Genomic DNA, 15,167 nt, shown 5'->3' with positions numbered 1-15,167 from the left:
TCTTGTAGGCTGAGACTGGGGCCACACTTGCCATACTCCCTGTGCGATGCCATTTGCAGGCCTTCCCTGCACTCTGAAGCCCAGGAAGATGGGGCTGATAGAGTTCAGTGTTATACCGAGTGCTGATGCTCTACTCAACACCCTAGAGGTGAGGAGTACCCAGGGAATTTACATGGAGTGGGGCCTTTGAGGAGTTTTCAGCTTAATAGGGGAGAAATGCATAGAAGAAAACCTCCAATATCTAGTAGAAAGCAATCTATATTCTAACAGGTAAGCCCATGATAACAACAATAATAATTATCAAGCAATCAAGCACCACGGGCTTAACACCGAGCCGATAAGTACTGTCTCATTCCTGTATTATCATGGGAAACGATCTGCCATTCAGAGATATATGACTGAAATTACAGTTGGTCTAAATCCAGATTTATGCTCTGAATTATGAGGCCTCCTGAATTGAGAGGGGAAAGAGAAAGAGCGTTTCGCAACCAGTTCCCTGGGCTCAGGTTACCCCTTTGATGCAGCAGCTGGCTGCATGCTCTGGACAGGATTTCTCACCCTCACCACTATTCACATTTGGGGCTACATTTTTGTTGTTGTGGAGTCTGTCCTGTGCACTGTAGAATGTTTAGCAGTGTGTCCTTGGTCTTTGCCCACTCCATGTCAGGGGCACCCCCGGCCCTGACAGTTATAAAAGAAGTCCCGACCCTAGCAGGAAACACAAGTTCCCAGACATTGCCAGATGTTCCCTGGGGGACAAAAATCACCTCTGGTTGAGAGCCACTGCTCTAGAGCAACAGCTTTGGTATTTGATCACTTGTTCATTTACTCAACGAACATTTAGGGCACACCTGTGGCTCGCCGTGTCTGCATTTATGGGGAAACAGTTGCAGGGTGTTTTCAGTGACATCCCTCAGGGTCCTATGTGTAAAACTCTAGTCCTGAGAAAAACCACTGCTTTTGAGGAACGGGTATGGGAGATGTGTCTTAGTGTTTTGTTTTTTTGCCTTCAGTGCCAGGAATCTCTGCCAGTTTTAAAAAATACCCTTGGTGCATGTTTTCTTTTAGTTTAATGCATGTCAATTGTGAAAACTACAGATAGGGCAAAAAAAAAAAAAAAAAAAAAAAAAAGAAAAATCACCTGGAATTGTACTGTTAACATTTTGATTCATGTCCTTTAACTTTCCATGAATATATATGCTTTAAAAAAAAAAAAAAAACCCTCGTAGAAACAAGCTCATCTGCCAGTAATTTATTGTAGCTTGTTTTTTCCCTTTATACCCTTGTCTGCCTTACAGTATATTCCCAGACCCTGGAACTGTGTCTGGCACCTGGTAAGCCCTTGGCAAACATTTAGGGAATGAATGAACTTATCATGTGAGCCCTTGCTTGTCAACCCATATTTATCACAGCCAGCCTCAGGACAATCACCATAAACGTGTGGCCTTTATAGGTGGGCCCAGGGATGGCGGCTGATGACAATGACTGCCATTTACTTTTCATGTGGATTATTTTACTCAGCCTCTCAGCAGCCTGTGATGTAGGGGTTACCACCCCCATTTCACAGATTAAACAACCGAGGGCCATGGAAATTGAGAAAAACTTGTCCAAGGCCTTGAGCTGGTGAACACCAGGCCTCCCAACTGACTGCCTCTTTTTCCTTTAACCCTGACTTCCTGTTCTTTTCTCAATCAGCTTTACCATTGGTGTCCTCAGCTCTCTTTGGAAACAGGCAGGATACAGATTAATAGCCAGCCCAGGCATGTAGTAGGCTTATAAGAGTTCATTTCTGTTCCTTACTTCTTGTGCCAAACCCAGACGTGACTCCTGCTCACCCCATCTGACATCAGGGGGCTGATGGGCCGGAATTGGCTACTACCGTGTCCCCTGCAGTGATCCTGGGTGATTTTGGACTCTTCTCAGGCTACCTGATGCTTTAATTTTCAAAATATCACAAGCACCCAGTGCTTTTCCCAGTCTGCCCGGCCCTTGGATGGGCACAGCTTGCCCTGGGTCGGTGGCTGGCATTTCCCACCATTCCTTACACATTCTCTGCTCTTGAGCTCCTCCAACCAGTGGCTGGGGCAGTGCCTTTGGTCTGGAATGTGCTGCCGGCCACCTCGGTGAGCCCATCCAGTGCTTTGTGGCCTTGGAAAGGCAGCTTCTGTCCCTTCAGTATCCTCATCTGCAAAATGGGGCTGTATTAACAGCCACATAGCAGGTGGCTGCAAGGATTAGCAGTGATGTGACCAGTGGTTTCCTGGGTGCCTGGTACCGAATGTGTGCTCTGTGAGTATTTGAGTGGAAGAATAGTTAAAACATGTGATTACCTTCACACTTCTAAAGTAGCGAAAGCGCCATTGAGGCAGTGCTTGGCAGTGGCACCCCTGGGAGCAGCCTGCCTCCTGTGCCCCGCATCTGGCCCAGCACACAGTAGGCGTTGAACAGTTGCTATTGAGATGGCTGGGAACACAGCATGGCTTGGATCCTGGCTCCAACTCTTGGCAGCTCTGTGGCCCCAGGCAGGTTACTCACCCTCTCTGGGCTCCTTTATGTTCTCATATGGAAAATAAAGATGACAATAGTAGTCACCTCATAGGATTGTCCTGTGGGTTAAATGGTCTCATACATGAAAAGCACTTTGGAGTGCCCAGCACCTGGAATACTCAGTAAGTGCTGCTGCGGTTGTGATGATCCCCTCTCCCACCAATGGGCTTCCTGGAGTGATCATCTTCTATCAGGAATGTGAAGACAGCAGGGTCCCAGCAGTGAAGGATGGTGGCAGGAGGGAAGGTATGGAACTCAGATGTCCTCGGTCTCTTCCCTTTATTCCAATCAAGTACCCCAGATGCCAAACCCCTTCTGTTATTATTATTGTTGTTGTTTTGGAGACAGGGTCTCACTCTGTTGCCCAGGCTGGAGTACAGTGTCACCGTCTCCGCTCACTGCAGCCTCAACCTCCTGGGCTCAGTCATCCTCCCACCTCAGCCTCCCAAGTAGTTGGAACTACAGGCGCACATCACCATGCCCAGCTACTTTTTGTATTTTTTTGTAGAGATGGGGTTTCACCATGTTGGCCAGGATGGTCTTAACCTCCTGGGCTGAAGTGATCCTCCTGCCTCGGCCTCCCAGAGTGCTGGGATTATAGGCATGAGCCACCGCGCCTGATCTTCTGTTAGGGTTTTGACCCTGCCCCTCAGGGGATGGAAGACACTTCGCTTCTTGCAGGCTCCTTAATCCCCAAACCTTCCCTCTCCTGACAGAGGTCATGGTGTGGAGTGAAGAGTCCCTGGGCTGAGCTGCAGTGCCAGTGGACAGCTGAGTGACCTTGGGCAAGTCACTGCCCACCTTGGGGCAGCCACTTTCCTCAGGTGGAAATGAGGTTCTAGCTATATGGTGAGGAGGATGAAAGTGTCCCATCACCCCACCTGACCCTGGGCCTCTGAGATGTTGCAGGTGCTTCAGCCATACTGTAAGTCTCCTGAGTAAGGAAGACCTGGGTTCAAATCCTGCTCTGTCACTCATGAGCTGTGACCTGAGCCAGGAGTGAGTAACTCGGAACCTCATCTGTAAACAGATCATTCTGCGGTTGAATATCCCTAATCTGAAATGCTTGAGAACAGAGTGTTTTGTTTTTTGGGTTTTTATTTTTTTGAGATGGAGTCTCGAGCTATCGCCCGGGCTGGAGTATAATGGCAAGATCTCGGCTCTCGGCAACCTTCACCTCCTGGGCTCAAGCCATCTTCCTACCTCAGCCTCCTAAGTAGCTGGGACTACAGGCACACGCCACCACGTCCAGCTAATTTTTGTATTTTTAGTAGAGATGGGGTTTTGCCATGTTGGCCAGGCTGGTCTCAAATTCCTGACCTCAAGCGATCTGCCCTCCTTGGCCTGAGAGGATCCGACAGGAGCCCCGTTCCAGCTGTGTGAGGTTGGACCAGTGGAGGCCATCTCAAGCAGAGGGGACCCCAGGGGATCCCAAAGTGCTGGGATTACAGGCATGAGCCACTGCACCCGGCCGAAAGTGTTTTGTATATTGGACTTTCTTGGATTTTGGAGAATTTGCTGAACCAGTTGAGCATCCCTCCTTCCAAGTTCCAAAGTCCAAAATGCTCCAATGAGCATTTCCTTTGAGCATCATGTTGGCACTCAGAAAAGTTTCAGATTTTAGAGTATTTCAGATTTTGGATTTTTGGATCAGCGATGCTCAACCTGTCATGCCTCCCTCATACATTTGTGTGGTGGATTCAGTGAGATGATCCTGTCTCACTTAGGTTAGTGCTTGGTATGTGGTGGCAAGTGTTTGACAAACGCCTGATGTTTGCTGGGCCGTGGCTGAAGCAGTTCATCCCTGGCATCTGGTGTCGGGTCTTTCCTTTTTTTTTTTTTTTTTTTGAGACAGCGTCTTGCTGTGTTGCCCAGGCTGGAGTGCAGTGACATGATTTTGGCTCACTCCAACCTCTGCTTCCCGGGTTCAAGCAATTCTTCTTCCTCAGCCTCCCAGGTAGATGGGATTACAGCCACCACGCCCAGCTAATTTTTATATTTTTAATAGAGACGATGTTTCACCATGTTGGCCAGGCTGGTTTCCAACTCCTGACCTCAAGTGATCCACCTGCCTCAGTCTCCCAAAGTTTTGGGATTACAGGCGTGAGCCACTGTGCCCGGCCAGGCCTTTCTTTCCCTCCCGGCCCTGCCCTGGGCACTGCACTTTCTCTGCTTACCTGGTGTTGCCTTTATCTCAGTGATACGGAGGATTAGCCTTATCAGGCTCCAGATAACAGGTGGACAATCCAGGAGGCTAAATGAAGCAAAGATAATTTCCTTTCAATTTCTCCTCTCCTTGTCCTTGGCAACCCCTCACCCTAGCCACTCGGGAACCCAAGGGGCCTGTGTGCAGCCCCAGGTGATAGCAGAACAGCATTGGCCTTGGAGTCCAGTCCTGGGGGGGCCTGGCATCAGCTCTGACACTCATACATTGATTGTATTTCTCAGGTGCTTACTGTGGCCGGTCAGTGTGTTAGGCTTGGGGTGCCTAGTGGTGAATGGAATGGGTATGGGCTGGCTGTGTGGAGCCTGTGGCCTGGTGGGCACACAGATGGTCAGTCAGAGCTCTATAATAGGGTTGTCACTAGTGCTTCCAGAAAAGTCTAGAGCTATGAGAGGGTCCGATAGGAGCCCCATTCCAGCTGTGTGAGGTTGGACCAGTGGAGGCCATCTCAAGCAGGGGGGACCCCAGAAAAGACCGGGGTGGCTGGGTTGCAGCAAATGGGGCAGAGTGACGGGGAATACATTTGGAGGCCTTGGTAAGGATTCTGATGTCTTTATTTTAGAAGAAATGAGAAGCCACTGAGTAGTTTCTCACTGAGCTCCCCACTGTGCCATCTCTCTAATGATCAGATTTCCATGTTAACTTTGGTTGTGGTGTCGACTTGAAGGACTTGGAGACTGGAGCAGGACTGGCATGGCATGAGTCCAGGTGAAAGTGAATAGTAGCTTGGACCAGGTGTCTTGGACAAGGTGGAGGCCAGGCCCTCTGTGTCTTTTCAGTTTTTCCCTTTGTAGATTTCTGAAGCTGCACTGGCTGGCCTACAGCTCCTTGCAATCCTGACCTCTGGTGCAGGAGGTGAAACGGTGCATGGCCTTTGTAGATCATATCTCAGTACTTGTAACCCTGACATCTCCCGCCACAGGAGGTGAAACGGTGCATGGCCTTCATGGACTGGATCCCAGTGCTTGCAGCCCTGATGTCTCCCGCTGCAGGAGGTGAAATGGTGCATGGCCTTCGCAGATCAGATCCCAGCACTTGTAGCCCTGACATCTTCTGGTGCAGGAGGTGAAATGGTGCATGGCCTTCGCAGATCAGATCCCAGCACTTGTAGCCCTGACATCTTCCGGTGCAGGAGGTGAAATGGTGCATGGCCTTCGCGGATCAGATCCCAGCACTTGTAGCCCTGACATCTTCGGGTGCAGGAGGTGAAATGGTGCACAGCCTTCGCAGATCAGATCCCACTTGTAGAGGGTGAGGGGGACCAACTTGAGGTCTCAGGCGCAGAGCACGAGCAGAAAGGGCACTGCAGATCTTCAGGGAAACCTGAGTCAGATTCAGACTCTGTCTTGTGCCACTTTCCCTAAGTGGGAGGACTGAGGGCTGCTCTGAGAAAGGTTGGGTTGGGTCCATATCCACCGCCCAGAGCCAGGTACTTCCTGGGTGCTTGGAAAACGAGTGCTGAATTATTGAGGGAGCTGTTATTGACCTGATCCGATTTATCTCTGCATCCTTGTCATGTGGAATAAATGTGTACTGACTGCATAAATGCATGAATGGATGAGGAATGCCAAGAAGGTCCTCATGGATCCTTATAGAGGCCCCAAGTCCTGTGACTGATTCATCTCTGCCTTCACCCGAGCAGCCAGTGAATGGATACTCCCATTAGTCCAAAATGGTTCATGAATGAAAACATAAAAAGAAAAAAGAAAACATTGATGGGAGTCCCTAGGTTATTTTTAGCTGCAGTTGACTCAGGCTGAACTTTGAACTAGCGTCTATTCTCCAGGCCACACTCAGACTGATGGATGGACAGCTGGGCCGGTGCTTGGAGACTTGCAGGCACAGAGAAAGCCATGGGGGCATGTGATCCTGAGGTCACAGTGAGCATCTGGGTCTCTGCCCTGTGGAAGCGGGGGAGAGGCCTACAGGATCTCTATCTCTGACATTTCCTGAGAGGGAATGGAGAAAGGAGAACTGGCTGCTAATACATTCATTCATTCATTCATTCATTCATTTATTTATTTTGAGACAGAGTCTTGCTCTGTTGCCCAGGCTGGAGTGCAGTGGCATGATCTGGGCTCACTGCTACCTCTAGCTCCCAGATTCAAGTGATTCTCCTCCTGCCTCAGCCTCCTGAGTAGCTGGGTGTATAGGTGTGCGCCACCACGTCTGGCTAATTTTTTTTTTTTTTTGTATTTTTAGTAGAGATGGGGTTTCACCATATTGGCCAGGCTGGTCTCGAACTCCTGACGTCAAGCGATCTGCCCACCTCGGCCTCCCAAAGTGCTGGGATTATAGGCATGAACCACTGCAACCTGCCTACTACGTTTTAACCTGGGGATGGAATATGGTGCTGCGAATTCCTCCAGTAGTTGCTGAGTACCTGGGCCAGCCCCTGAGGCTGTGATTTTTGGGGCATCTGGGAGCCCATGTGAAATAGCATTCTGAGACCTTTACAATTTTCTTTGGAAAGCAAGAGCAGGAGGGGTGAGGAAAGACCAACACTGTTAATCCTCCTGATGACCCTGCAAGGTGCATCGTGTCAACCTTAAATAGTGAGATTCAGAAAGTAGGATTAAGTAGTTTATTCAGGCACCGAAGTTGAGGGTGGCCACTGGGGAGCATAGATTCAAGTTACCCTGAATATACACTCTGATTAACTGCAGTAACAAGTGGGCTTTTTAAGGTGCAGGGGAAAGAGGCAGTTTCTAAGTCATTTACCAAAAATTTATATTAAAATAATATAAGCTACTGGCCAAGTTCCCGCCTGTAATCCCAGCACTTTGGGAGGCCAAAGCAGGTGGATCACTTGAGATCAGGAGTTCGAGACCAGCCTGGCTAACATGGTGAAACTCAATCTCTACTAAAAATACCAAAAATGAGCTGGGTGTGGTGGCGGGCACCTGTAATCCCAGCTACTCGGGAGGCTGAGGGAGGAGAATTGCTTGAACCCGGGAGGTGGAGGTTGCAGTGAGCTGAGATGGCACCACTGCACTCCAGCCTGGGCTACAGAATGAGACTCCAAATCAAAAAAAAAAAAAAAGCTACTGATTGGCTGTGCATTGTTCTTTGTGTGACGCTTTCCAGGATCATAAAATTAATGGATGAGGCAGCTAGTCAGAAACAAAATGCCTTGAAATAATTGCCACCGGGTGTGGATGCAAAGGGCATGACTCAGGTCTGTATTTGTGTCTCCCTGGGCCTCATACATTTTGCATGCTTCGCATAGCTCACACTGCTCTGAGCTATTTTTCTCTTTTCAGTAGTATTGTCCCCATTTTCCAGGTGAGGAAACTGAGGCTCGCAGACTTTCTAAGAATGCACTGAGGTCACAGAGCAGGTGTTAGCTTTGCTTCCAGATTTGTCTGCTTCTGGGGCCTGCGCTTTTCCCGTCCACCAGGACCTGGGCTCCAAAGGGAGACTGGGACAGAGTTCCACTTCTCCGCTCAAAGAGTCCATGGTGATATCTGGCTCACCATCTGTGGTGGGTGTGGTGCTGTTGAGGCCTGGAGCGCTGCTGGAATGCATGGTCAGGAGCTTAGCTGAGGTCCCTGTCAGAAGCTTCCAGATGGTCCCAGGGGATTGGTACTCCTTTGCCCCTTCCTGAGGGACTGTGGAGACTCATGGCTGCCTCTCCATTCTTCCCATAACAGTAGGTGGGAGAGGGCAATGCAGATTTTAATGTATTTATCGTTACCAGATCTCCATAGTAACCCCATGAGGGGGTGTCAGTGTTTTACAGAGGGAAACTGGCTTCAAGACAAGTGACTTGCCCAAGGTCACACAGCTAATGGGAGGCAGAGTGGGGGTGGGGGGCTGCAGAGCTACGGCTCAGGGTGGAGGTTGATGGGGAGGGGAGGGGAGTGGAGAGAAGGTCTTCTGTGCTCACTTTGCTGGAGGCAAAGTCGGGGTGGGGCGTGCAGAGCTGCCAGCCCAGGGTGGATGTGGATGGGGAGGGAGAGAAGGTCCCATGTACTCACTTTCCCTGCCAGGATCTTGGGTGGACTGGCCCCTGCCCCTGCGTCTCCCTCTGCCTCAACCATGCGGGCCCCTCAGCCCCTCCCTCGGCCTCCTTCTACCTGGGATGCTCTTCCCAGCTCCTCTCAAGCCTCCTTTAAGTCTCTCTCAGGGTCACCTCCTCAGAGAGGCCTTCCCTGACCACCCTGGCTGAAGCAGCCCTATTCTCCCCGTTGTTTACTCATTGCCATGCTCACCATCTGTGGTTACTGTCATGGGTGTCCGTGTGAAGAGACCACCAAACAGGCTTTGTGTGAGCAACATGGCTGTTTATTTCACCTGGGTGCAGGCGGGCTGAGTCCGAAAAGAGAGTCAGCAAAGGGAGATAAGGGTGGGGCCGTTTTATAGGATTTAGGTAGGTAAAGGAAAATTACAGTCAAAGGGGGGTTGTTCTCTGGCGGGCAGGAGTGGGGGTCACAAGGTGCTCAGTGGGGGAGCTTTTGGAGTCAGGATGAGCCAGGAAAAGGACTTTCACAAGGTATTGTCATCACTGAAGACATGGACCGGCCATTTTCACTTCTTTTGTGGTGGAATGTCCTCGGTTAAAGTGGGGCAGGGCATTTGCACTTCTTTTGTGGTTCTTCAGTTACTTCAGGCCATCTGGGTGTATACCTGCAAGTCACAGGGGGTGCGATGGCTTGACTTGGGCTCTGAGGCCTGACAGTTACCTTGCTTGTTTCCTGACCAGGCCTCACACTGAAGATCACCTGTGTGCAGCCAGAGGCCTTGCTGTCTCTCTCACTGCTTTATCTCCAGGGTCTGAGATGACACCAGAGACCCGGCAGGTCATCAGTCATTGCGGAATGAACATAGGGTCTGAATAGTTTTGTGTCCTTCCTTCAGACCTCCCTGGCTGGGTCGTTGAGCCCCAGACTCCTGGCCTCTGACACTCATAGCCAGGCCATTCTGTCTCCTATAGGGCATAAACAATCTCAGAACACTAGCCTCAGGCCATGTCCCTCTGAAACTATGATCAGATGAGACACAATAAGCCCTCTTCCTGATTTTTTTTTCTTTTTCCTTGAGACGGAATCTTGCTCTGTCATCCAGGCTGGAGTGCAGTGGCATGATCTCGGCTCACTGCAACCTCTGCCTCCCAGGTTCAAGCAATTCTCCTGCCTCAGCCTCCCAAGTAGCTTGGAGTACAGGAGCAGGCCACTATGCCCAGCTAATTTTTGTATTTTTAGTAGAGACGGGGTTTTACCATATTGGCCAGGCTGGTCTCAAACTCCTGACCTCAAGTGATCCGCCCACCTTGGCCTCCCAAACTGCTTTGATTACAGGTGTGAGCCACCACGCCCGGCCTCCTCTTCATGACTTTTGTCTAAGCACAGACAAAAACGAGATCTCTGTGCCACCCACAAAGCACCAAACATCTTGGTAAATGTTCCTTTTTTCCCAGTCAGCCTCACCCCCACTTTCTGACAGCAGCCAATCCAGAGCTAACCCTGGCTTCCTTAAACCCTCCTCAAGTCACCCTGCCAAACCCCATGGGTTTCCTAACAGCAACTTACTGAGATGCCCTGTGGTTCCTCAAGCTGTGTGTTTTCCCTCATTGTGCCGACCAGTGAGCCCCACCTGTGCACCTCCAGCTGTTCTGGGTTGTCTGGGGTCATTGACACCCGAGAGAGATGATATCTGGGCCTTCTGGACTCAAGAGCAGGTTTCTCCTACTCTTGATCTTGAACTAGTCATTTTCCTTTTAGGACCGAAATGACCTTATTTCTGTAGAGAGGTGGCTGGTGGGGCCCATCTGAGGCCACGGTAGATGGGAAGTTTGTCAATTTCAAGTGCCCTTTGGACATTAGCTGACTTTGTCATCATGATTCTTCTCATTTACAGAGGGGGAAACAGGCCTGAAGGGGAAGTCCCACAGCTGGGAGGTGGCAGAGCTGAGGCTCCAGCTCTGGAATGACTGACCCCAGCGTCCTAGCTTTGAGCCACCTGACCTCCCACCTTGTGACCCTCAGATGTGGTCGGGGGTGGTGGAAAGAGGTCAGAGGATTTGAGCAAGGAGTTCTTGAGATTCAGTGCCCTGGAATCAAGCACCTCACCCCCAGGGCCAGCCCTCCCGGGTCTTGAGCTGAGCTCAGGGCAGCCCTCCTGGGTCGGTGAGCTGAGCTTGGGGCAGCCCTCCAAGTTCATGGTCCACATCTTGGACATTCCTGCCCACCCTGAGCTCTCAGCCCTTTGTGCCAAGAGGATCTCAGCTGGTTCACATTCTGAGGAGACTGTGTTCTAGAATGTGCTGCCCTTTCAGCTTAGAAAGAGAAGGAATTTGGGTCTTTTTGGGATAAAGCCTGCCTTGTGGGAGAAGAAAGGGAGAGTAACGCTTTGCGTGTGCAAAATACTTTAAACATGGTTTTGCATCTATGTGTTTAAACTTCAAACAACCACATGAGTTCAGTGTGATTATTTTTACTTGATAGATGTAGACCCACGCTCAGAGGAGGCAAGTCACAGGCTCAAGGACACACAACGGTGGGGCTGGGACTTGAACCTTGGGTTGTGGACCCCCAAGGTGGGTTTTTGTGGTTGTTTTGAGACGGAGTTTTTTGCTCTCTCACCCAGACTAGAGTGCAGTGGCATGATCTTGGCTCACTGCAACCTCTGCCTCCTGGGTTCAAGCGATTCTCCTGCCTCAGCCTCCCGAGTAGTTGGGACTGCAGGCACACACGCCACCACACCTTGCTAATGTTTTAAGTATTTTTAGTAGAGACAGAATTTGACCATGTTGGCCAGGCTGGTCTTGAACTCCTGACCTCAAGTGATTTGCCCACCTCGGTCTCCCAAAGTGCTGGGATTACAAGTGTGAGCCACCGTGCCCAGCTCAAGGTGGGTTTTTGACCCCCTACTTTCTAGTTGCATTGGATTTCAGGCCCTGGGTGCCCACCTAGGACCCCCTGTTGGAGGTAGAAGGGCTGGGGTCTGGTGGTGGGGCCACTGCTGACCTCTCTGCCTCTGTCCCCTGCCCTTGTGTCCCAGGCTGCGGTGGAAGCACACCTCCTCCCTGAAGGTGGCCAACGAGCCTGTCTTAACCTTCACGCAGGGCAGCCCTGAGCGAGAGGCCCTGCAAAAGGTAACGGGAGGGTGGGGGGCACCCGAGAGGTGCAGGGCACGGAGCAGAGGCCGCCCCCAGCAGCCCTGAGCTAGTGCTCTGTGCCTGCAGCCATCACCCACTTCTACCCTTGCTCCCCGCCTTGGGAGGAAGCCTGGGAGGGCTGTGGGTCTGGAGTGTGGGAACAGCTGTGAAGACCAGGGTGGCAGCCTAGAGCTACTTTGGGGCTCCTCAGGCCAGGTCAGATGTCATAAGCCCAGTTGTTTTATACTTAAACATGTTTTCCAGTTAATTGCCAGCGTTTTAAAGATCATGAGATTTCACATAAGTTTCAGGTGCAGTTTTTTTATCTCTGTGTCGTGGGTAGACCTCACCTTCCTGCAGGGTGACAATGGCTGGAGCAGAGTTCGGCTGCCCCTGAGGGGAGCACACGTTCTCTGATGGCCACCGACCCGGCCTGGCCCCCTTCTTATTTCTGTGTCAGCCTTGGCATCTCTGTCTGTGGACTCTGCATTAGGGTTTTAGATGGGAGGAAGCGAGGAAGGCAGTGACCATACCTGCTCTCGTCCCTCTCCCCAGGCCTTGAAGGACCTGAAGGGCCGGACGGAAGCCATCCCATGCGTGGTGGGGGATGAGGAGGTGTGGACATCGGACGTGCAGTACCAGGTGTCGGTATGTCCAGCGGGTGGGCAGGGCTCAGCCCCTCCCCTGAATACGTGACCTCTTTCTCTGACAGCTCGTAAGCTTATAATGTGTGGGCTCTGACTTCAAGGCCTTTATAGTGCCCCTCCCCACCCCAGATTTTGAATTCTGTGAACCAGTAAAACTTCCCAAAGCAAAGGACGGCATCCACACTGCATCCAGCCCCTAGCGGCACCCTGTGTCTGGGCAAGAAAGGCCATGAGGGGTCCACACAGCATCTTCTGTTATTCCTTATAGATTTCTTGCCAAGGGGATTTGGGAGCTAATGGCAAAAAGCTGGGCCCCAGGCCCCGAGCTCCTCAGATGGCATTGGCCTAAGAAGCCCCCAGGCTTGGAGTTTATCCTTCCAGAAACTGGCAGGCACTTTACATGGGCCAGGAAACTCACAGGTCTGTGATTTGGAGGAGAGTAAAAGGTCGGGCCTTTTGCAAACAGGGCAAGCACATTCTAGCTCTGTCCAGCTGAAACCCTGGGCAGATGTGTGCAGGGGGAGGGGTGACTGAGCGGGAGGACCCAGGTCCCCCAGTCTGAAGGTTCCCAGGACAGCCTGGGGCAGGAGTTGACCACAGAGGTGTCCTGGAGCTCTTGTCGCTGGCTCAGGACTACCTGGAGCTGTCTAAGCGTGGCCTGGGGTCTACAGGCATTGGCCAGGTCACTCTGTCTGCACTGGCTGTGTGTGTGTGCAGGTGCCAACTGACAGCAGCACCCACCGCCCAGCTCCCTGGTTGTCTCTGTAACTGCCTAGAGCCTGCCCTTACCTGCAGCTCCCCGGGCGTCTGAGGCCGCATGGCAGCTGGGATTTTTCCAGGCAGCGAGGCTCCGGCATTCTGATAAGGCACTGGGTGGATACTGCTGATTTTCATTTCCCACATTGCCTCGCTGACCTGGCTGGAGGTTCTGGCCATGTGCTGATCACTGTGGCACCAGACATTTGGGGTACTGGGGCATGTGAAGGCAGGATCTGTGTTTGCTGGGACATAGCACTGACGGGGCTCTGCAGTCCACTGGGGCCCAGGTTGCAGCCACCTTCTCAGCCCCTAAGCATCACAGGCCAATCTCAGGTATGGGCAGAATACAGAGTGACTGTGCCAAGGTTTAACATGAAGGAGAATGGTCACTTTCTACTCAAGCCTAGACCAGCGCTGGCCAATAGAATTTCCTGCAGTGATGGCAGAAATGTGCCAGATCTGCGTTGTCCGTTCCAGCAGCCACGAGCCACGTGTGGTTGTCCAGCACGTGAAATGTGGCTCGTGGCTACTGTTTTAGACAGGAAAGCTCCAATAACCCACCAGAAGACGGATAGGTAGCAAAAGTGTTAGCTGTTATGATATAAACTCTCTTGCCAGCCCCGGGAAGGAAAGAAGTGAAATTTCTCCCTGCTCCATTGGTCGTACTGGCATTCACCACTGCCAGGCGTTAGGTTTTGAAGGGAAGACGAGGGTTAAAGAAAGACACACACACAGAGAGAGGGCGGCTGAGACAGCAACACCATATATTGCAGAAACCTGAGGAAGTGGGGGACCAGCTTAATGCCAGGGCCCACCGCTGCTTCCAGGCTGGGGTACTCATCAGTATGGGTGGACGGGTCTGGGCAGTATGGCTTGCTGCCTGGCAGGATATTGATAAGATGTTGTTACAATCAGGCGGTTTGGCCCCCTCCAGTGGGATGTCATCATGGTGTTCCTTATACCTTTACCCAGCAAGATATGATAGGGATGTTTCTTTTTTCTTCCTTTTTTTTGAGACGGAGTCTCGCTCTGTCGCCCAGGCTGGAGTGCAGTGGCGAGATCTCGGCTCATTGTAAGCTCCACCTCCCGGGTTCACACCGTTCTCCTGCCTCAGCCTCCCAAGTAGCTGGGACTACAGGCGCCCACCACCACGCCTGGCTAATTTTTTGTATTTTTAGTAGAGACGGGGTTTCACCATGTTAGCCAGGATGGTCTCGATCTCCTGACCTTGTGATCCGCCCGCCTCGGCCTCCCAAAATGCTGGGATTGCAAGCGTGAGCCACCGTGCCTGGCCGATAGGGAAGTTTCTTTAGGTGGGCCTTTGTCCGCCTTGTGGTCACAGGTGGCTGAGCCGGATGTTTCTCATGACCTGAGCTCCCATGAAATGTTTTACTTGGACCAAGGTCTGCAAAATAGTGGGGAGCTTACAAAATGGTGCGGTTTGAACCAACACTAGGTTCTGTTTATAAATGTTTGTTGAGGATCTTCCTATTTAGATTAGTAAATCTGGGGCTTAGGAAGCAATTGCTCTGTCCATAATGGCTTCGGGGCAGGGCGGAAGTCCCAAGCATTTCACAACACCAGTGTGTTCTTTTTGACCTCACCTGGTCATGTTGCCCATGGTTGCAGCCTCATGCTGGACCAAAGAATTTTTGTCCATGATCCCCTTTGGTTCTCCTGTCCATGCTAAGAGACAGGGAGGGCAGTCTGCATTTCCTAGATGAGGAGACTTAGGGGAGGAAGTGAGCTTACCTGGGGCCTCACAGCTAGTAGGTGGCAGAGCCAGGATTTGAACCCATGTCTCTCTGATCACAAAGGTCCATGCTTTCCTGGAAAGACCCTGTGGTGTATTTCCAGGATGGTGAGCCTTCCGGAGGAGGAGCCACGTCTT

At 51.4% G+C, this 15,167-nt stretch overlaps 1 protein-coding gene across 2 annotated transcripts in view; it reads left to right on the top strand.

Moving 5' to 3' along the window:
• ALDH4A1 (aldehyde dehydrogenase 4 family member A1) overlaps positions 1-15,167 on the top strand; it is a 32,033-nt gene that overhangs the window by 1,591 nt on the left and 15,275 nt on the right. The window contains exons 1-3 of one of the 2 annotated variants that reach the window (XM_030942846.1): positions 10,150-10,168; positions 11,774-11,867; positions 12,426-12,518. Coding sequence is in view for 1 of the 2 variants with exons in the window: in XM_030942845.1 (XP_030798705.1) it covers positions 11,774-11,867; positions 12,426-12,518 (187 nt within the window). In the remaining variant the exon portion in view is untranslated. Of the gene's footprint in view, positions 1-10,149; positions 10,169-11,773; positions 11,868-12,425; positions 12,519-15,167 lie in introns of those variants that run through there. The other variant, XM_030942845.1, reaches the window with a different exon arrangement.

This window comes from Rhinopithecus roxellana, chromosome 12 (genome assembly GCF_007565055.1).
Source record: "Rhinopithecus roxellana isolate Shanxi Qingling chromosome 12, ASM756505v1, whole genome shotgun sequence".
Taxonomy (NCBI): domain Eukaryota; kingdom Metazoa; phylum Chordata; class Mammalia; order Primates; family Cercopithecidae; genus Rhinopithecus; species Rhinopithecus roxellana.
Note: the sequence above shows the minus strand (reverse complement) of the source record. Positions and strands in the feature narration are given on the sequence as shown.